This window comes from Anser cygnoides, chromosome 1, assembly GCF_040182565.1.
Source record: "Anser cygnoides isolate HZ-2024a breed goose chromosome 1, Taihu_goose_T2T_genome, whole genome shotgun sequence".
Classification (NCBI taxonomy): domain Eukaryota; kingdom Metazoa; phylum Chordata; class Aves; order Anseriformes; family Anatidae; genus Anser; species Anser cygnoides.
The window spans coordinates 103067336-103089133 of NC_089873.1; the positions used below are offsets into that span (position 1 = coordinate 103067336).

Below are 21798 nucleotides of genomic sequence, written 5' to 3' on the forward strand. Positions count from 1 at the left end.
CGTTGCAGCAGAAATAAAAGCGAAGGGCTTAATTAACGTTGAGCAAGTAAAAGAGGGAAGAAAAGTAGCATGCAGGCCGCACAGAGGACACTTGAAAGAGATAAAGAAAACAAAACAAAACCCTAGTGTTCATAACTGATGACTTTCTTTTTGTCTTTCTTTTGACTATTTTCTGTCTGTGCCAGTCAACTGAATTTCTTTCTGACACTGAGAGAAGTCCTGGCTGTCTACTTTAGGCATAGGTCTTTTCCCATGTTATACACCTGTATTGTATTTTATTGTGGTTTGTTCTTTTGCAGATACAGGGAGCAAGGGGACGCCTTCTGAAACATGCAGAAAATGATTGACTTAAAAAAAAAATCACTTATCTGTCAGCAAACTTGTCTCATATTGCTTTTATGACAGAGGTTTCATAGCTGATTCATCATTAATAGTAATAAAGAGATTCAGCTGCAGACTTAGAAGTTGAACTCATCTCTTTTTTTCTAAGCTAAGTTTGTCAAAAAAGCATAATGTAAGCAGGTATAAATCATGGCTTTGTGAAATATATATTTTGAGAAGAAAAGTGAACAATGCCACTAGGTATTTTTATGTAGTCTTGTTTATTAATAAACAACATACAAAATGTTTTCTTTCAACTATAAAGAATCAAACAATAAGAAATAATTTATTTGCTTTTAGCCTATGATATGAGTTAAAAATGATGTAGGTGTATGAAACAATGCGGTGATGATTGCTGCCTGCAGTCATAAGGAGATCTGGATGACCATGTTTGTTTTTTCTTGTCTTTCTCTTTTAATTTGGACATTCACCAGACCTGAATGTCTCTTTGTTTACTGCAAACTACTTTAACAGAGTCTAACACTTAAACTTGCCCATTTTAAAAGACTGAATAGCATCACTAATTGATGAAAGCTAGAACCTGGCTCCAAACCAGAACTGTCATGATGAAGACCACCTGTGCTTTGTGATTCTTATTCTCAGGTGCTCTCTGCTACAGTCACAGCCTTGACAGACAGACTGCCCCTCTCCAGGTACCGGAGAGAAATGCCCATGCATGGGGTTGTTACGGTGAACTTGGAGTGTTGACCTTCCTACGCAAACACTTGTCATGACGACAAAGTATATCAAGTGATCTGGTTGGGCCTGTACTATGACAGAGTAATAAGCCCTCCTGTAAAGCTGTCAAAACTGGTGGTCCACAGAATCATAGAATGGATGAGGTTGGAAGGAACCTCTGAAGATCATCTAGTTCAACCCACCTGCCTAGCAGGATCACCTAGAGCACATTGCACAGGTTGGCATCCAGGTGGGTTATGAGTATCTCCAGAGAAGAAGGCTCCACAACCTCTCTGGGCAACCTGTTCCAGTGCTCTGTCACCCTCACAGTAAAGAACTGCCATCTCATATTGAGCCAGAACTTCCTGTGCTTCAGTTTGTGCCTGTTGGCTCTTGTCCTGTTGCTGGGCACAACTGAAAAGAGGCTGGCTCCATCCTCTCAACACCCTCCCCTCAGATATTTATATATGTTGATAAGGTCTCCTCTCAGTCTTCTCTTTTCCAGGCTAAACAGGCCCAGTTCTCTCATAGTGTACTCATATGACAGGTGCACCAGTCCTCTAAGCATCTTCGTATGCCTTTGCTGGACTCACTCCAGTAGTTCTATGTCCCTGTTTTACTGGGGAGCCCAGAACTGGACACAATACTCCAGGTGTGGCCTCACCAGGGCTGAGAAGAGGGGCAGGATCACCTCCCTTGACCTGCTGGCAACACTCTTCCAAATGCAGCCCAGGATACCATTGGCCTCCTTGGCCACAAGGGGACATTGCTGGCTCATGGTCAGCCTGCTGTCCACCAGGACTTCCAGGTCCTTCTCTGCAGAGCTGTACTCCAGCAGGTCACCCCCCAGCCTGTACTGGTGCTTGGGGTTATTCCTCCCTAAGTGCAGGACCCTGCGCTTGCCCCTGCTGAACTGAATGAGGTTCTTCTTCACCCAACCCTCCAGGTAGAGGGTATGTGTTCCATTGGTGACCTCTTGCACTGGAATAAAAAATGGTGTTGTCTTCCTTATGTTCATCACCTGCAGGCAGTGTAGGATAAGAACCTTCTAAATAACACATTGTTTCATAATGCCACAATTGCTCTGAGGTTTTCAACCTCGAGCTGATTGGCAGCAAAATGACAGTATTAGGTAGTGCCAGCTTCCAAATGAATACAGCCCTCCTCCTCTCAATGTTAGCACAACTGAGAATGTGGTGTGAGTGCAGCAGAGGCATAGCAACAAATAGCACAGATCATAAGTTTGTGTTGCTGTCAAAACTTTTACAATCAGGGAACTGCAGTCTCAGTCTCTCAATAGGAAATTTAGGGTGGCTGATGATCACAGAACTCTCAGTGATACTGTTTGCACAGGCAAACGGTAATGCACAGGCAGAATCTACTCAGAGCTGTTTCTATTCCTCCCCTTTCCAAGGCAGCTTGTCTTTCCTTATGATTCGCTCTTCTCCCCTATAAAGATATATCTCCAGTTTTGGTTGTTGCTATATGTCACACAATTTTCTCTTCAGTGACTTTGTTTATTTTGTGCCAAGATGAAGCATCATGGTATTGCACTGAATTATATAGTGTGCAAAGTTTGTAGTGAAATTAGATGCTATGTCTGTAGTTCAGCTCTGGTTCAAGGAATGATAAGACAAATTCTCCTGTTTCAGGCATGAAAAAAATCAGCTCTTTCACCTTCCCTCCAGGGGAACCATGAGGTTCAGCCAGGTGGGGGTTTGGTCCTGCCTTCATAGAAGGTGGAATTAATCATACTGTGGAGGGCTGGAAGACATCTTCAAAGACCTCATCGCTGATGGCACTCTCATAAGCAGGTGGTGGAGTGAGCGGCTCCAATGGCTCAAACCTGTCTGTAGTACCTTTCACTTCATGGATGTCTGAAGCAAATCGCAATCTTGGGGGCAGCACCAGCTGCAAGTGCATCCTGGAGCCTGTGTCTGTCTCAGAGGTGATCCTTGTGTCTGATGCCACTGAGACCCTGAGGGTTTCCATCACAGTCTCTTCCTGGGCAGGCGATTCAATAGCTACATTGTAAGGGGGGGGTTCGCTCAATGGTGAGGGCACTGAGCCTGGATTGGATGCAATTGTCCATATCGCTGGAACTGACATAGTCATCACCTCCTCGTATGTAGGTGCTTCATAGGCAGCATTCACCCTATGCACAAAAGCAGAATGTCAGTTACACTGGTTATTTTACTGATTTTTTACTTTTTATTTTATTTTATTTTATTTTTATGTAGAGGCTTGTAGTTTAAATAATGTAGAATAGGGACCATGCTAGAATCAGTAGATGGAACTGACGCAGGATATTTCATGTGGTATTATTGCATGTCATATTCTGTTATTGCATCAGTTCACTTATCCAGCCAGCTTAATACCTTGCTTCCTGGTCTAGAGAATGGCTCATCTGACCATTTTCCCACATTCACCAGAATAAGTTTAAAAGAAGAACCACAAAAACACACTGTTAAATTCAGTGTGTTAGGCTTAGCTTGATATCTACTCATTTAAAATCTGCCAGCAGTTAACAGTTACTACAAGGAATTACAGATTACTAGTTATTTCTCTGAATAAAACAGGACTTTGCTTTTTATCTCTGTTTTAACACATTAGCTCAGTGTTCATCAGTATTTAAGAATGTAAGTGGAGAAAAATAAATCATTTCATTTAAACAAGGATTTGCTATTCTGCCTTAAGAAGAATGCCTGCAGAGAAAATTGTTACCTTAGAAATGTTTTCCCTTTTAGGACATATATTTAAATAAATAGAAACTAGTTTTCTTTTAGTATGCCCCCAAACTATCAAAAACAACTACAGAATTTCTTTCTCTCTAATCTTTCTAAAAATAAACACAATAACATTTTTGCATTCTTACAACACTGTACATTTCAACATCAAGCAAATTATGCACCTGGATAATGATTGTCTGGATTATACAGACAAGGAAGCAAACATACAAATAAAGTTAAACTCTTCAACTACAGTACACAGATTGTGGGTAAATTAGATGATAAAGTGCAACCTGCAAACATACATGAATCCAAAAAGATGTGTGAGTATTCAGATACTCTCAAAATCAGGTCCTGTTAGTGTCAAGTTGGGTTTTTAAGACTGGAAACACACCCAGTTACAGGTTCTTTTTTAAAAGTTTGCCAAAGAACAGTTGCTTTGGAGGTCAGGTTTATAGAACTAAACTGAGCTAAGGTTCAGTATTACCTCAGCATTTTTTCTTTTTCCTTGTCTGACTCATTGGTGGCAGGACTTGATTACTCAAGGGAAGATAAAACGAGGCCTGATCTGTTTAACCTTGGTAACCTTGGAAATAGTTAGTAGATCAGTTCCCAGGAGGAAGAAAATATATATTGGACAGGATAAAGGAGATCCATAGCACAGACATTTGTAAACTATACCAGAGTAATGAAGGAAAACAACCTAAAAAAACCTTTTGTCTTCTGGAATGGTTTCTGTGTTTGATTCCCTAGTGGAAGGGCAGCAGAACAAAACGATTTTAAGGAGAGAGAGAGAGAGTTACAGAGGAATAACTGAGTTGGTGCTTACCCTGCTTGGCTTTGTCTGTTTGGAGGTATCTCATTTGTGTCACGTCGGTGTTGATTCTTCAAGTAACACTCAACAAACACGCTCAGCAAATAGCCAATCAGGCATACTCCACCTACCCCTAGGAAGAAGTAGCCTATTGGGTTAATGTTAGATGAAATGGCTAGCATGGTGACGCCAATGAGAAGAGCAGCAGTGAAAAGAAGCAACAAGGCTTGGCGGATGTTCTTCCAGTGTGACTCTAACCACATGGTAGTATGGGTGGTGGTAGCAGACATTTGAGAACAGATAACCAGTTAAGGGGACAGACATCTGTGGAAGATAAAATATTTTTTTAAGCTTGAAATGTGGCCATACAAACACGTTACCAGTATCATGACCAAAATAACATGCATGCACAAGTTTATTCCATCACGAGAACATGCAGCTATAGACTGTATGTTCTTATGATGGAATATTATCCATCATGGAATTACTATCCAGTAGTAAGCCTGGGAGATCTGTGCATAAATAGATGCCAATGTAAATTTACTAGAATTTCCTGTGTGAGTGCATATTGAATAATGGGAATGCTTGGACTTGAAGGCAAGAGACATAAAATGCATAAATAGACCATTGGCACTTACTCTCAGGCTTATCTAAAGTGGTAGAGTTACCTATTAGTTAAGTCTAGGATACAAATTTGATTCTGTGTACTTGGCATAAAAGTAATAGATGGAATAGATGTAAAGGTTTATTCTAGGACATTTTAAAATTGCACAATGAACATTCAGGTACTAGTTCAGATCACAGAATAAAGGTAGCCAAAGGTGCTCTCTGTCCCAGTAATTGAATGTCCTCTGTGTAGCATTTTAGCAATAACGTTATATTAGGTTCTAGATATAGCTTCAGTATGTCTGTTTTTGTAAAATGTAGACACATTTTAGTACAAGTCTGTATCTTCAGTTCTTTTCTTTTGATCTACATTTTTTTTCACCATTCTATTCTCACCAGTGCCCCTCCTATTCTTAGTTCCAAACCACGTATCTCTGAAAGAGACAGTAGTTCTTGTGTACAGTCAATATGGAATGAATACCAAGGATCTGTGGTATTCAAGAAATACAATCATTAAGGAGTCATCTAGTATGTGTTACACTAACATATATCCCACCGTTTTGATGAAGACTGCTTTGAATGAAAAAAGTATAACAAAATAGGCATGTTTTAATTACTATAAATATCCAAACAAATACAGTTTTATATAGTTCCATGTTACATTGTGTGCTTTTGCACACTAAATGTATTCTCTGGTTACACAGCAAAAATATGTAAATGTATATATATATATATAAATGCCAGATAAAGAAACACATTGTTTCTGAACAGATTTTGTTCTTACTACCTTATTTACTGTCAGCTTTAAACATAGACTTACCAGAACGAGGCTTTGGTAGGTAGGAACAGTCATGTTTTAACTTCTATCTTCATCACAAGGAGATTCATGCAAGCTCTTCTGTCCCTGCTTCTTCCCCTTCTGACCTGAGGGCAGGATACCAGTAAAAACTCTCCCTTCCTCCTTTTGAGTCTTCTTTCAGGGACACGAGGAAGATTTATTTTGAAAGTAAAAACTGGAAACTAGTGAATATGAGTAGGCACAAATCCACAGGGAGATCCTGTTGTGCTGGTCTTGCGTGGGAAAGTAGAACCTCAGCTTTCCAGGTTCTGACTCTGAAAAAATTTCTAGACGATCAGATACCTTCTACACTTTTCCAGCTCTTCCAGGTCTGTCCCACAAAAGCAGGAAACTCATTAGAAAAGAGGGCGGAGTAAACAGAGGGGGAGTGCTTACCTGCGTCAGATATGTTCTACTTTCATAAGAGAAACTCTGCTCTGAAAATTACGTTCTCTCCATACAGCAGAAGAATCTTGATCTCTGCCTCCCAAAGCAGGAAGGACTGCAGGTCCAGCCTACATCTCATGGCCCACATATAAATCTGTTTATGAGTTCTGTAAAATGCAAATTTGTACATTTTTCTATCCTGATTGGGTGCTGCATGTCAGGTATAGTTTTATGCCATCTTTGATTTTACAGACAACAGGAAAAAAGGTTACTATTTTACGGAGGGCTGGATTAAAATCCTTTTTACTCCCAGGTGTATCTGGGAATGAGGAATATTGGTAATCAACAGAGCAGGTACAGAATTACTTTTTGAGTCTGTTACCACCTGTGCCTTTATGTCTGAAAATCATTGGAAATTCTCAAACACTGAACATGAGTTATGTCAAGGGGCTAGCTGCAGCTCATGTTTATTTGTAATAGGAATATGTCCTGCTAACTGTTTTATTAATTAATATTGAGGTTATAATTCACCATGGGCCAACAAGGTATGGTATGGAGTTTAACAAAGGTAAATGTAAAGTCATGGATGGGTGGAATAATGTCAAGCAGGTTGGGGTCTGGAATGGAGCTCTACCGAAATAGGCCTGGAGGTCATGATAAACAACAAGCTATGCAGGAGTCAGCAGTTTGTGCTAGAAGCACTGGAAGTAAACTGTCCTGAGCTGCATCAGTAAGAGTATAGTCAAGAGACCAAGGGTATGATTATTTCACTCTACTCAGCACTTGTTATGACATACCGAGATTATTGTGTACAGTGTTGGTCCTCCCAACAATTGAACAACTGGATGTGATCCAGTGAACTGCCACCAAGATTTGAGTGTTGGAGAACTTGACAAGTTAAGAGAGGTTGAAGGAACTGGGTTTGTACAGCCTAGAGAATGGAAGGCTTGGACAGGTGGGGAATGCCTACTCACGGTTTTCCAACACCTAGTAGGTAGTTACAGAGAGGATGGTGGTACTCTTTTCACAAGGATGCATGGTGACAGGCAGGAGGCAATAGGGAAGAGGGGAGCCTTCTGAATGAGAGAAACAATCTTCAATGTGAAAACAAGTAAATGTTGCAGTTACTTGCCCAGAAAAGTGATGGAATCATCTTGGCTGGAAATATTTAAGACTCAGCTGAGTTTAAGGCCCTGGTTTCAGACTAGATGATCACCCCTTCTGGCATAAACTTGTTTATGCTTCTGTGTTTCTATTATTTTCACCTTTAGAGTTGCCTTTTTGGCTGGTGACATATAAAGACTTTCAGCTCTCTGGTTGTTGCCAATTCTTTACTTTCAAGAGAATTCCGTTGAAGATGCAAGACTTAACATCTATGTAAAGAGGAGGAAGTCAGGCTTCTGGTGTGAGCATGTAATTCTGCAACACTATCATCTAAATAGGAAAACTGATTTGTTTCTTATAGCCTTTTCTGTTTTGGGGTTGCCTAGTGTTGAGAACACCTTAACTGATAAGGAGGATTTGACAAAACTGTTTTCACAGTTTCTCTGCACAGAAAGTATGACGGAATGGTGGTGGAATCTGATGCCTGAGCACAAACAGCAACTTCCTTCTAACCAGGTAGCTAGTAGGTTGGTAATGGTTAGAACTGTTCCTTAGAGATAAAAGATTTAAATACTACTTGGTTCAGAAGGGAATAAAAATACAATTTAGACCTTGGCTAAGTGTTCTATTTACTGAGCTATTCTAATAAAAGAGCATCAATATCAGAAGAATCATTTTCAAAGAAAATGTTTCCACTTTTTAAAGTAGCAAGTTAAAGTATGATTTGACAAGGCAGCTGAATAAAAGTAATAGATAACTGCTGTGGAAAATGGTAGCCCTTTCTCCTTCTGCCCTCTTCTCCATCTGCCATCTATCAAGGCCTGTCCTTGCACGGATTCTAGTGATCAGATGATCCCTCACAGAGACAGCTCAGCTGTCTAAGCTAGCCAGAAAGTATTTACATTTTTCCAGAGTGGGTTATTTGCCAATTTATTGGGCTGAATCTGATCTCCAAAGGATCATCTAACCACTAGATCCCCATTCAAGGGAAGCAATGGAAATGCATAACTGGAGTGGTGGAGGGGAAGGGAGGAAGAGCAGAAATATCTCTTAGGTCTGCAGTGTGCACCATTTGATCAACCCAGCCCAAACTACTGGAGTAGAAGGAAGTTCTTTGACTGAGTAAACAACAAAGCCCTGCAGAAAGGTGTAGAAGCTGATTCACCTTGTCTGTTAATTGTATCAGGAATTTCTAGCACAGACTGATGACTTGAGGCAACTTCCAGCTCTGGTATCTACACTGACTATCAAATCCTGTCTTAAAGTGCTTATCTTTCTGCAAGCTTCCTTCTGCAGAGAGCCACAGCACTGCAGTCATCTGCATGTTCTGCTGTGGGAAGTAGACACGTAAAAACTGCATAGGGGCTAGGCCTTTTTGCCAAGTCAGGAGAAAGTTATAAAGGTGGAAAAATCTTCGTTATTTGATGGAAAACTGTGATTGGAAAGGCTCTGTTTGATTTGTGGAAAGCTAAAAAGAAGTAGGTTTTGCTGAGTTTTTTTTAGTGGTTTTGATTGGTGCACCATTTTTAAAAGTATTTATAGACATAGTTATGAAATACCAGGACAAAAAAAAAAAAGGCTAGAAATGGTGGGTATCTCTGTTGCATTAGTTGTTGCTTTTATTACTTCAGTTTATTTCAGTTTGTTCTGGGTCTGGCTGGGATGGAGTTAACTTTCCTTGCAGTGGCCCATATATAGTGTTGTGCTCTGCGCTTGTAACTAGAACAGCACTGGTACCACACCAGTGTTTTGTCTACTGCTGAGCAGTGCTGGCACAGCATCAAGACCCTCTCCAAACCCTGCAAAGCCAGGAGGCTGGTGGTGGGCAAGGGGTGGGGAGGGGACATCACCAGGGCAGCTGACCTAAACTGACCAAGGCGACATTGCGTACCATATGATGTTACACAGCAATAAAAGCTGTGTTAGGGGAAGGAGAAAGGGTGGGGGGTGGGCCCCTCATTATGAAAACATCTGTCCTCCCCAAAAAAATGCTATTTGTGTTTGTGTGTTGAGGCCCTGGTTCGAAGGACGTCTGAACATCATATGTTGATGGGAAGCAGAGAAAATTTTTTTTCTCTTTGCTTCTGCTCAGCCTTTGCTTTTTTTTTTTTTTTTGCTTTTTTTATTTTCCACTCTTTCTTTTCCCTTTAATGAAATTATCATTATCTCAACCCGTAAACCTTTTCCTTTCCATTATAATTTCTTCTCCTTTTCTTTTGAGGAGGGGGAGTGGAAGAATGGTTGTGGTGGAATTTAGCTGCCTAGCGGGGTAAAACCACCACAGTAACTACTGTATATTTAATTCATGGAATTTTATGGATTTCTGAGATGAATCTTCAGGAATGATTTTTATGCATTTACAAGAAAAATACTTTGTAATGCAACTGTGAGTGCATTAATTCAGCATTTCTCTCAATATGATACAGACTGCCTTGTGAATCTAAACATACAATGCCGTATGAACATTTTACGTTTCTGAATGATTTGTGAAATTTCTGTGTTTGCCATTCTGATTATCTACTTAGTCTGGTTCAGACTGATGTTACTTACAGTGTGTCACTATCCATAACACTGAAAAATCAGTCACATGACCACATCAGGAAGTTTGTGGTGATACCAAATTTAGAGAACCCAGAGTTTTTTGGGAAAGGCCTGATAGGAATTACTATGCAGTGGTTACAAAACAAGGGGTGCAAGTCAGGGAGAGTAAACAAGGACATTTATGCTGTCATCCTAAACTATCTCCCTTTCATGTGAAGTAGAGATGCTTTTTATAAAAAAGCATTCTCTATTTGTGTTCTGTATTGTTCAGGCATGCTGTGGGGATCAGTCTTCATTTGACAGCAGATTTTCTAAGACCACAGGTCTTATTTGTCAGTCTTTCTTCCAGTATCTCATTGTTGATCTTTGTTCTTCATTCAGTCTCTAAGTATCAGTTCACCTTTCCCCTGTTTCTTCTCACTATCTATTTTACCTCCTGCCCAGGCTGCTACTAATTAACTTAGTACCTAGTGTAACCTCATTTATCAGGTGGGTATGCAGAGAACTTGCTGTATTCCCAAGGGCTTGTGACGTAGGTACCATGGCACCATTAATCTCTCTGTAATCACTAAGTCTATAACCTTTTCCTGAAGCAATTCCTGAGAGTCTGCACAAGTGTTATGAACAAAGTGGTACAGAACCACTTTTTCCTGTCTTGTCTACCACTTGTTTTGACTTCCGGGTTCTGCTTAGTCACCTTTGTAAAGCATGACTTCATTTTTTCTGTTGAGACTACTCTGTGTCAAAGGCATTATTATGTTGTATCTATAGGGCTACCATGACCTGTGGTTGATACGGTTTTGGTCAGTCTGATGTCTTGATTGTGAGGAAGTAGAACCCCAACAAAGTTACACCTGTGCTTGGATGTTCAAAAATGTGTGTAATTTTGAGAACGGCTGTTATGCTTGAACGTTCATGGTTGAATAAATGTTCGTTTCTTGGGAACCAGCAGATTCTTTCTGTCTTCCAGCTTATTCCAGTTCTTATTGGATCAAGGTGAAAGTCATTGTATGTGTAGTCACTGTACGGTGTTTTGTTGGCATTTCTGTCTTCTACCTGCAGTGACTTTTCTGTATCAGTCATGGTAGAAATGTGTTCATAGAAAGACTCATGTTACAGGGAGAGCTTCTACTGTTGCAAGGAGAGCTTCTACTGTTGCTAGTAGCTCCTCAGGGATGGCTCTCAGGGATACCTGAAAAGTGTTTAAGAAGTGTTTTCAGGGCAGCCTACACATTTAAAGTACCCAAGTATTTAAAATTAGTGAAGCAGTGCCCCCTTTTATGTCATGAGAATGGCAGAAGAGTAACAAGCATTTACCAAGGCTGTGGTATTTGAGGATTTTATCTCTTATTTCAGCCTTTTATATTCATATTTTTAGTTTTTTTTTTTTTTTTCTCTGAAAATAAAATAAAAAAAAAAAATAAAATAATAAAAAAAGAGAAGGTCTAGAAAATTTCTCAGCTTTTTATTCTGCAACCTGCTTATGACAGAAGCTATAAACCTCATATTTCATTTGCACTGGTAAAACTTTCTGCAGCTGGTTGTTTGATGACAGAACCTAGTCTGGTCTGTATCATTTGTCTTTTGATTGAGGACTTTCTATACTTTGTAGGATCTCTACACATGCAATAGTTATATTGCTGAAAAATCAGATGTTGCTACATGTAAGATGTAAATTGGCAGTATACACTCTTTTGAAGGAGAGCACCCCAGTCACTGTAATGTTACTAAATGGAGTACAAGGGTCACTTCTCCTTTCATGGTAATTGACAGCTCCTAATGTGGATCATAAAGAGGAGGAGAGAACTTGACTGTGACTAGAGGCAAGGAAGGAGGGCAGTTAAGATCCAACTGCTACAATATTGTGAAAGAATCAAGTGGAATATGTATTGTGAAAAGAGGAAATGAGGAGAAAGAAATAGTTTTAAAATGAAATTAAGAAATTAAGAAATTAAGAAATTAAGAATAGTTAAAAGAATGTGGAAAGATCATGTACTGTCATACTAGACTATATTAGGTCATGCTAGAAATAAGAGAGAATAAGACTTGAATATGCAGAGCAACTTTATTGTAGAACAGTGCTTGCATCCTCTTTCTGCAGACATAAAGCCAAAGCAGATGATATGCAGTAAGAAAAGTTAACATGTATTTGCTGCTTATTTCTTGTGCCCTTGTCTTCGTCCCTGGTCCTAGTGACATATTCTTGCTGCTTATGTTGACAATACATAGGGTTGCCCTCCTGACATGCTCTGAATTGCTAACAAGGCATAAAGCTAACAAAGTAGAAAAGAAAAAAACACAAGTTTTCACTCTGTTTTGCTCCAGCCATACCATAGAAGCAGCATACCTCCCAGGAAAGCTAGACACTTTCCTTTTTTGCCTCTGGAAAAAAAATGTGTTACATTTCAGTTACATCTCTTCAAATAGGCATTCATATGTGTCAGTGAAAGAGCATTTTCTTTGTTACATTATGAAAGCAAGAAGGTATGTGAGCTGAAAAGAATGCATCTTTTAGCTTGTCATGGTTTGCAAGGTGTGAACTGTCAGTTTACTTAGTGGTTAAGTATGGGTTTTATCCAGTTCTAACATGAATTTGCATTTCTGATGGATACTGCCAAATTAGTAAGAGTAGATCATAATGAATTTCTGGTATGTGCCATGATCATGTGCCATAGTATTGCAGTTTGTATGACATCTGAATTGTTATCCTGGTACGTTCAAGCATAGCATTGTGAACATGTTTTGCATGTTTTTTTCTGTGGGATGAATTGTTGTTTCCAACGTCAGCCAACAGCTGCAGTCTCATAAAGAGCACCATGCCAGACCAGGCTACTGTTTGTATAGCCTCATAGAATCATAGAACATCCCTAGTTGGAAAGGATCCACGAGGATCATTGAGTCCAACTCCTGGGTCCCCAGAGGACCACCCAGAAAATCAGACTACGTGTCTGAGAGCGTTGTCCAAATGCTTCTTGAACTCCAGCAGGCTCAGTGCTGTGACGACTTCCCAGGGGAACCTGTTCCAGTGCCCCACCACCCTCTCGGTGAAGAACCTTTTCCTGATATCCAGCCTGAACCACCCCTGTCGCAGCTCCAAGCTGTTTCCTCGTGTCCTGTCGCTGGTCACCAGAGAGAGGAGATCAGTGCCTGCCTCCCCGCTCCCCCTCATGAGGAAGCTGTAGACTGGAAAGAGGTCTCTCCTTAGTCTTCTCTTTTCCAGGCTAAACAAACCAAGTGACTTCAGCCACTCTACATACATCTTCCCCTCCAGACCCTCTACCATTTTTGTAGCCCTCCTTTGGACATTCTGTAACAGTTTTATATCTTTCTTATACTGTGGCACCCAAAACTACACACAGTATTCAAGGTGGGTCTGCAGCAGTGCAGAGTAGACAATCCAGGTTAATCCTGGGACAATCACTTCCCTTGACTGGCTAGCAATGCCATGCTTGATGCACCCCAGGATACAGTTGGTTCCTCCTGGCTTCACTAACTTTAAATACTTGGGTACTTTAAATGTGTAAGTAGCCCTGAAAACACTACTTATCTTAAATGTGACTTTTCAGGAAAGAAAAATCTGTTAGTTCTGCACACCCCAGGATACTCCTCTTGGAGTAGGCTCCTCTTGGCTGCCAAGGCACACTGCTGGCTCATGTTCAGCTTGCTGTCTACCAAAACCCCCAGATCACATTCCGCAGAGATGCTCTCCAGCATCTCATCCCCCAGTCTGTACGTATAGCCAGGGTTGCCTCTTCCCAGGTGCAGAATCCAGCACTTGCTCTTGTTAAACTTCATGTGGTTGGTGATTGCCCAGCTCTCTAGTTTTGCTAGATCTCTCTGCAAGGCCTCACCACCCCTGATGGAGACAACAGTTCCTCCAAATTTGGTATTGTCCATGAACTTGCTCAAAAAACCTTCAAGTCCTACCTCCAAGTTGTTTATGAAAACATTGAAGAGGGCTGGTCCTAAAATGGAGCCCTGGGGAACCCCGCCAGTGAGAGGTCATCATCCCAATGTCACCCCAATTACAAGAACACTTTGAGCCTGACCCGTCAGCCGATTGTTCACACATCTTATTATGTTTTTATCTAACTGTATTCTGGTCATTTTGTCCGGAAGGATACTGTGAGAGACAGTATCACAAGCTTTGCTGAAATCCAGAAGGATTACATCACCTGGCTTCCTTTGGTCAACTAGGTGGGTAATCTTATCATAAAAGGAAATTAAATTTGTTAAACATGACTTTCCTCTTGTGAACCCACATTGGCTTTTACCAATGACTGCATTGTCCTTCAGGTGTTTTTCAAAAACTCCCAGAATAATCTCCATAATTTTACCAGGCACTGAAGTGAGACTGACAGGCCTGTAATTGCCAGGATCTTATTTCTTGCCCTTCTTGAAAATTGGGACCACATTTGCCAGCTTTGCACACAGTCCCTTAGTTTTTGGCGTGCAGTCTCATAGCTTATCTCTGGCAAGCCCAGTTTTGTCCCTTTCCCCTTCAAATCTAGTTTAAAGTCCTATGAATCAACCCTGCTAACTCTTGGGCAAAAATCCCCTCTGAGAAAGGCGCTTCCTATCAGGAGCCAGTAGGCCTGGTGTCATGTAGACCTTCCCACGATCAAGAAACCCCAAATTACATTGGTGGCACCAGCCTCAGAGCCACGTATTGATCTGCTGGGTCTGCCTGTTCCTTTTAGTGTTGATCCCCACTACTGGAAGGACAGAGGAAAACACTACCTGTGCATCTGATCCTTCAAACAACAGCCCCAAAGCCCTAAAGTCCCTTTTAATCGCTCCTGGACTTCTCTTTGCTACCTCATTAATGCCAATGTGAAAAAGCGATAAAGGGTAATAGTCAGAGGGACATACCAGGCGAGTGACTTTCCGAGCAATGTCTCTTACCCGAGACCCAGGGAGACAGCAGATTCCCTGTCCCTATGGGTCATGTCTGGATGGCAAATTGGACCCTCTGTTCCCTTCAGAAGGGAGTCCCCTATGACTATAACCCTTCTTTTTTTCTTGGTGGGGGTTGTTGTGATGTGGGGCATAGGTTGACTTGCCCTGGGCAACTCCCCCGGTGTGGATGGGCCTTTGTCCACATTGTCATTTGCTTGCCCATCCAGTTCCAGAGCCTCATACCTGTTGTGTAGGGGCACCTGGGAAGGTGAGATATGCAGCAGGTGGGTTCGCCTGCTATGCTGAACAGGAACCTGCTTCCACTCCCCCCTGTCTCTTAGATCCCCTCCCTCTGCCTGGTGTCGAGGGGGTAGGGGAACCTTTGTTTCTTGTGTAGTGGCTGAGGCTGGCTGAGGAGCCTGCCTCAGGGATGGCAGAGCTCTACCCCACCAGCCAATCTCCTCTGATTCCCTGATGCTCCTCAGCCCGCCCACCTCCTCCTGAAGCTCTGCCACCTGGTGAAGCAGTTCTTCAACCTGGACACACCTCCCACAACCGTGCTTGCTGCTGCTGTCCTGTACTGGTGTAAGAGTAAGGCACACAAGGCAGCCTGACACCTCGATGGCAGCATGTTCCCCCTGGAGCTCTGTCTGTGAGGCTGCATCAGCTGTGGCCACGGCCTTCTGCTAGGTGTATACCATCACTCTTGGGATGAGCTGGCCAAGCTTCAACGCCCTCCCTGCACGCACACCAAGCCCTGAGAGCCAGCCCTGGCAGCTCACACTCCCCAGGGGCCCCCTTTGTACGACAGAGGAGGGATGCTCCTGCCTCTGCCCAAGCCTCATCCGCCACCCTCGTGAGGGCTGCTGGGTGCTGGGACCTCCCTCAGCTATCTCAAGGAGCCTCGATGTAGGGAACCCCCTACACACAGCGATCCCCTGCTCTGCTGCAGAACGTGTCAGCCCCAGAGCTGATCGCCTTGGTGAGCGACTGTGAAAGCAACGACGCTGTGAAAGCCATACACCACTTTTGCTTTCTCTGGAATTCCTTGTGTTTTTAAAGGGAACTCTGTTTTATTAAGGCTTCTGTTGCTGAGAGATAGCTTTCTTGTTCACTGTAGACTACAAAAACCAGGACATGCAACATGTGGAATTAAGTGTATGTCTGGTTGAACAGATAGTTTTGACAAATTTTACTATAGGTGGTAACTATGCATGGAGTGATGACTGGTTGCAAAGGGTCTTTCTGTGAATATGAGAAGACTGCCAATGAAGGGGGAATTGCAGGGTAGATTGGACATTGTTCATGGACATCTGTGTTGGACTGAAGTCATATTTGATGCCAAAGATGATCTGCATGATAATTCCACTGTTTATTGAGAAGAGTTGCCGAGTCTGATGGCAACCTCTGATTCGTAACTGTTCTGTGACCTTACCTGCAGCTGAAAGAATCAGAGTGATTCAGGAAACATTGTTAACTCTTAGAAAAGCTCTCATCCGAGTGCTCTCACTTTGAGTGCATGGAAGGTCATAGTCTCAGCCTGCAGAGACTTGTTTAAATATATTGGAACTACTGATGAGATATATATTCTCATCTGCTGCCTTCTCTGTTCCTCCCAGCTCCCTCCAAATTTTGTCTTACTTGATAAAAAAGGCTTAATAGCCTCCTGTCAGAGTCACTGCTACAAGACCCTCTACTTCTCATGCTTGGAAGTGAGGCAGTATGTGACACCCAGATGTCTTGCCAGTTGTCAGTATACAACTGGGTGTAGATCCATTGATATTGACAAAGTCTCCAGGTCTTTGGTACCTGGTGATTTTTCTATTTTTTTTTCTATTGTGATATGTGCTGTAAAAACACAGTAAGAGATATTTAGTCCTTCACACAAGCAGAAGGTTTCCCAGATTCTTCATTAATAGGTTCTTCGAGTATTTAGAGTTAGTGTGTGGTTCATGTTTATTGTGTATGCTAAATATTTGTCAAAGCAAGTATCAAATGTTCTCTGCTGCCATACATAGTTGTACCACAAGACCTACCTTATTTTTATGTGTCCTTACTATTTCAGAAACAAATAAATGATCCATGGTTTTGTTTCCTATATATTCCTACGCTCTACATAAACCATCTTTGCCATTCTCCCGATATCCTGTCATTGTGGGATACTCCTTGCTTCCAAGGTAGGTGCTTTTTGATAACATTATCTTGAGGAAGTAATTGTAAACAGTTTGCATATTGTTTGTTTACTGTTCTGATTTAAATAACAGTGTCTATCCCTTCCTGTAATTAAAGAAAGGCACTTTTTTTTTTTTTTTTTCCCCATGATTTTCATCTGTTACGGAATAATAGCAAGAAAAGGGGAAGCAAGGAGACTGTTCTTGTAGCTAAAGAACTGGACTGTGATTCAGGTAATCTGAATTAAATATCAAGTTCTAACAAACTATCTTGGCTGTGACTTTAAGCACACAGATTCCTTGCAGGTCTCATGGAGAACAAATATTTTTAGGGTGGGGACTGACTCTTATTTAGTGCTTTGCAAACAAGGCCAAGATCTTACTAAGCTGTCTTTACAGCCTCCCTCAATATCTCTATCTCTGTCTCTGTCTCTATCTCTATCTAACTCTTTCCCTCTCTCTCCCTCTCCCTCCCCCCTCCCCCAAAGAGTAGAAATATTTCACTGAAACATGTAATTTCACAACATTTCAAGTGTTGATGATGTAAGAAATTAACACAATGAACATCCCCCCTGCCCAATATATTTATAAATGAACTTCTATACCTTGGGGTCTATGCCATGTTGGATTTCCCTAATACTTTTAAGGCACAATAATTTGTGGATACTCCTTGCTTCCAGCAAGCTTGTACACTGCAGTGGGTCGTGCTGTCCACACTAATAGGCAACTGCTCATGCTTTTAAAGGGCCATCTGCGTCTTTCTCATTTCCCAGAAACCTGGCAAAAGGAGGGGATTCCTGCCAGGGAAGAGGACTCTGGACTTGTGGTGATGTACCCCTAGGGGTTGCCAAGCTTGAGGGGCCTAGCAGAGGTTACTCCCTTCCACCCTTGTACTTCAGACTCTTTTAACCACGTCCATCCCTATCAGAATATGAAAAATTCCCTCAAAGTTTCAGAGTTTCAGGCTGATAGGAGATGTTTGTGAGAAGTAATCCCAACTGGTTCAAATTATCTGGACAGAGAAAAATTGGAAGCTGCTTTATCTGTAATTTTGAAAAAGAACCTTAGCTGTTCAATTGCCTTTCCATCCAGGTATTTTCCCTGAAAGTGCTCCTAACCACACTACATCCTTTTAGGTCTGACTTCCCTCCCCATACAGTGTATGATTCTAGCAGTTCTACTGACAATTTGGAAACTTGTAGGTGCATACATAGCACAAAATCTTTGCATATGCACCATGTCCTTCTGTTTGGATTTGACTGCTCTTATTCCCCTCTGAATACCATTTAATTGCTGCAAACTTTTAAACTTGTTGACCCAACTGAGACAAGGCTCATATTTTTAGCTTTGTGCTCTTCATTCTATCATCACTATAATGACTTTCCTCTCTGCTATCAGAAAAGTCTGTCATTGCTGTCTTAACATGATCCTGGCAATCCTTTCCCTTTTCTGCTGTGATTCCATGTATAATTCACTGACATGTACTGGCTTCGTATATTGTGAGAAAAATCTCAATAATTTTCTTCAGACAGGATCTTCTGTGAAGCTATTTTATTCGCGATTGCAATGGCAGGCGTCCTGCAAGCAGGAACGCACAGTAAAAGTTTATCATAACCTTATATGCCCTACTACCCGACACCTGATTTCTCCCGTTTCCTCATTCACTGAGTACTAGAAGTTCACAACCTACTCGACGCACTTCTATACCATATATGTACAATTTTATTTGACCAACCGCTAATTTCTCCTTTTCCTTTTTTTTTTTTTCCTTCTTCTCTTGTGACTAGAGGGCCCATGATTTTTGTTTTTACTGATTTTGTACTGCTCATCCTGTTTTTCTTAGCTATTCTCCTTATTTTGGGACAGTGGGACCTTCCCCTTATCTGCTTAACATACTCCCCACTGCTATGCCGCACAATCACTTTTGAATATGCAAGGTCAATGGAATTTTCCACTGCAAAAACACCCTCTATTGCAAAAACACAGCTTTGTTTCTCACAATTCTCCCCTCTTCTTTTCTTACTCCTTTTGTTGTTTTTGTACCTCTTCACATACCCCACTCTTGAGTTTTTCCAGCATTAAGGTGCAATATTCTTCTTTGGATGTCACAGGGGATGACAGATAAACAATGCCATTATTATTATAATAACAACAAATAGTTGTTTGAGCCAAGTCCAATTGGGCAGGCTCTCATCTGGTGCCTTCCTTGGTCAGCACATCCTTTCCCCATCAGCTCCACCCAAATCCCCACACAATGCTGCTCACTGTTGCTCAATCACCACTACTTATCAGGTTGAGGTGACATAAAACTCTGTGGCCTAAAGCTTCACTAAATTTACTAATGTGAAACAACAGCTACCTAAATTCCTTACATACCAGCAGCTTGTTACCCTTTCAGCTAGATGACTTTGGAGGTCTACAGAGTAGTAAGGCAGAGCTTTTCTCATCTGATATTTTTCTTAATGCCTTCATCACCAACCTAGTTTTCATCTTGTCTTGTAGAATGCTAGAATGCAGCTTTGTGATTTCCTCCTGGTCAAGGTCATCAATGCTTGATCACCAGGATCAAAAAAAAAAACAAATTCTTGCAATGGCACCAGCCTCAGCCATACATTGATCAGCTGGGCCTTCCAGGTGTGCTCAGCACCTGCATCCATAAGGATGGCAGAAAAGAGAGAGACTTAATCTAGGTGGCTTTGCTTGCTGAAGGTTGAAAGGACAAGAAATGACAAGAAGGTATTTGCAGGAGGTTAAAGAACTATCTTGTTCTGCAGGCCTTCATTTTGTGCTGTGCGTGAGGTCATCGCTGGAGAACTATTTCAGCGCAGGCTGGGTAAGAAGCACAGGTAACTGACATGGAACAGAACCATAAACCAATGGCATAGGGTGGAAGCAGGCCTCTTGGCCATCCCTAGCCTCACTGAAAGAGTGCAACAAATACTGTAGAGCTTCACAGTAAATACAGTTAATCCTATACTTCTTCCCCAAATGCTCTTCTGTGGCCAACTGACTCTGGCCTGTTTAATCTACGTAAGCTCTGCCTTTTTTGGTTGCCTGCTCCCTCTCAGTGAACATTTTCTCACTGAGACACCTCTTACTGCTCTAATCAATGTTCAGTTTTATTCTGTTCTGTTTCTTCCATTGCTGGGTTTCCTTTGCTCAAGCACCACCTATCTTTCTCTGCACCTATCCTCTGCTTCCTGTGGTTTCATTATTTTACTGAGTCACTTTCTTTTGCTTATTTTCTGACTTTGTGCCTATCTCTATTTTGCTTGCTTGCTTTTAGTGTAGCATTGGTGGCACCTACTCCTCTATGCCAGTTTCACAGATTTACCAGACATGGGAAGTGAGACTGTATCTCCTGGTGAGGTCTGTAATAGGGCAGAGGGGAACACAACTCCAGGCTTGTTCCCTAGAATTCAAAGTCAAGCTTTTCCTGCATCTTTCAGAGTCTCTGCTTTGGTTCAAAAGTCCATCTCCTTGCTTGGTATCCTCTCTGTCTTGACAGCTAAACATCATGCTACCTTGAAAGTGATGTGGACGTAAAGCTCTGAAGAACTAGTGATGTGGATGTAAAGCTCTGAAGAACTAATTTAGCAGAAAAGATATCAACTTCATGGAACATTCTTCCAGCTATTTCCAAATAGCTGACAGTTCTTACTAGTGCTTAGCACTGACCCCTGTGTCTGGTAGAAGACACAGCGGTTTAGGTCCTCAATGTTTTTTAAGGTAATGCTCAACTTTTAGCTGCCCCGCCACCTGGTGGCATTCAGAACATACATATAAACAGCTGAATTCCCACAGTGGATGTTACCAGGCCATTGGTGTCCCAGTAGGCTAACATATATAGAGAGCAGATCAGAAAGGGAGGCCGGGTAAAGAAGCTAGTACTTAGTGCTGAGACTACTTAAATGCCTGCTGTGCGAGAGGTATAGTTGCCAGACAGTGTTTACTGGGGTAGTCACCAGAGTGTGTACCAAGAGCTGGTGCTCATGATCAGGTCTCTGTAACAGAGGAGTAATGTTGCCTTAACAAGAGGCAGAACTTGCTCAAACCTCCATTCCCAAACAGGCAAATTTTGCTCGAGGTAGGTATAGGGAGTGGCAGCAATGTGCATGCTCACTGACAAAAATGCAAAGGATGTAATCATGTACTAATGGTTATCACAGACAATAAGTCATACAAGGAAAACAACTCAGGTCAGATTTTGTTAATCTTCTCAGTAGTGTTTAAATATTTTAGTACCTAAGTCTTTGAGCATTTAATTTCCACTGATTTCAAGTAGGTCTGAGGGCCTTGAAGAGAATTTGGGGAAGTACATAGCAGACTGTAAAATCCATCTCATTTGATCCATCTGCCACATCAACACAGTTTTGCCTCAGAGGCTGTTTTTTTAGTTAAGCTCTTTCAGAGGATAAAGTTTCATGAGAACCTGGCTTTCACCATGAGATTAATTCAAGATGTTCCTTGCATTCTCCCTCCCCACCACAGTTCATTACCTCCACAAAAAAAAAATGCATTTTACCTGTTTCTGAGCAAGCACTAAATCAAGTCACTGGAGTGTTCTGACTTAAAGCAATGTCTTATTCACTCCATTTTCATCAGAACCTCAGAATCAGTTCTGTAGCACAGATTGGAGAGTAGCAAATT

At 41.6% G+C, this 21798-nt stretch overlaps 1 protein-coding gene across 1 annotated transcript; it reads right to left on the bottom strand.

Moving 5' to 3' along the window:
- Positions 1–585: 585 nt before the first annotated feature.
- Positions 586–11265, bottom strand: TMEM139 (transmembrane protein 139). The gene is made up of 3 exons (XM_013200807.3): positions 6029–11265; positions 4618–4926; positions 586–3214 (listed from the first exon to the last, which is right to left on the bottom strand). Exons 2-3 carry the CDS (start codon positions 4890–4892, stop codon positions 2809–2811), a joined length of 681 nt encoding a protein of 226 aa, XP_013056261.1. The 5' UTR covers positions 4893–4926; positions 6029–11265; the 3' UTR covers positions 586–2808.
- Positions 11266–21798: the final 10533 nt, after the last annotated feature.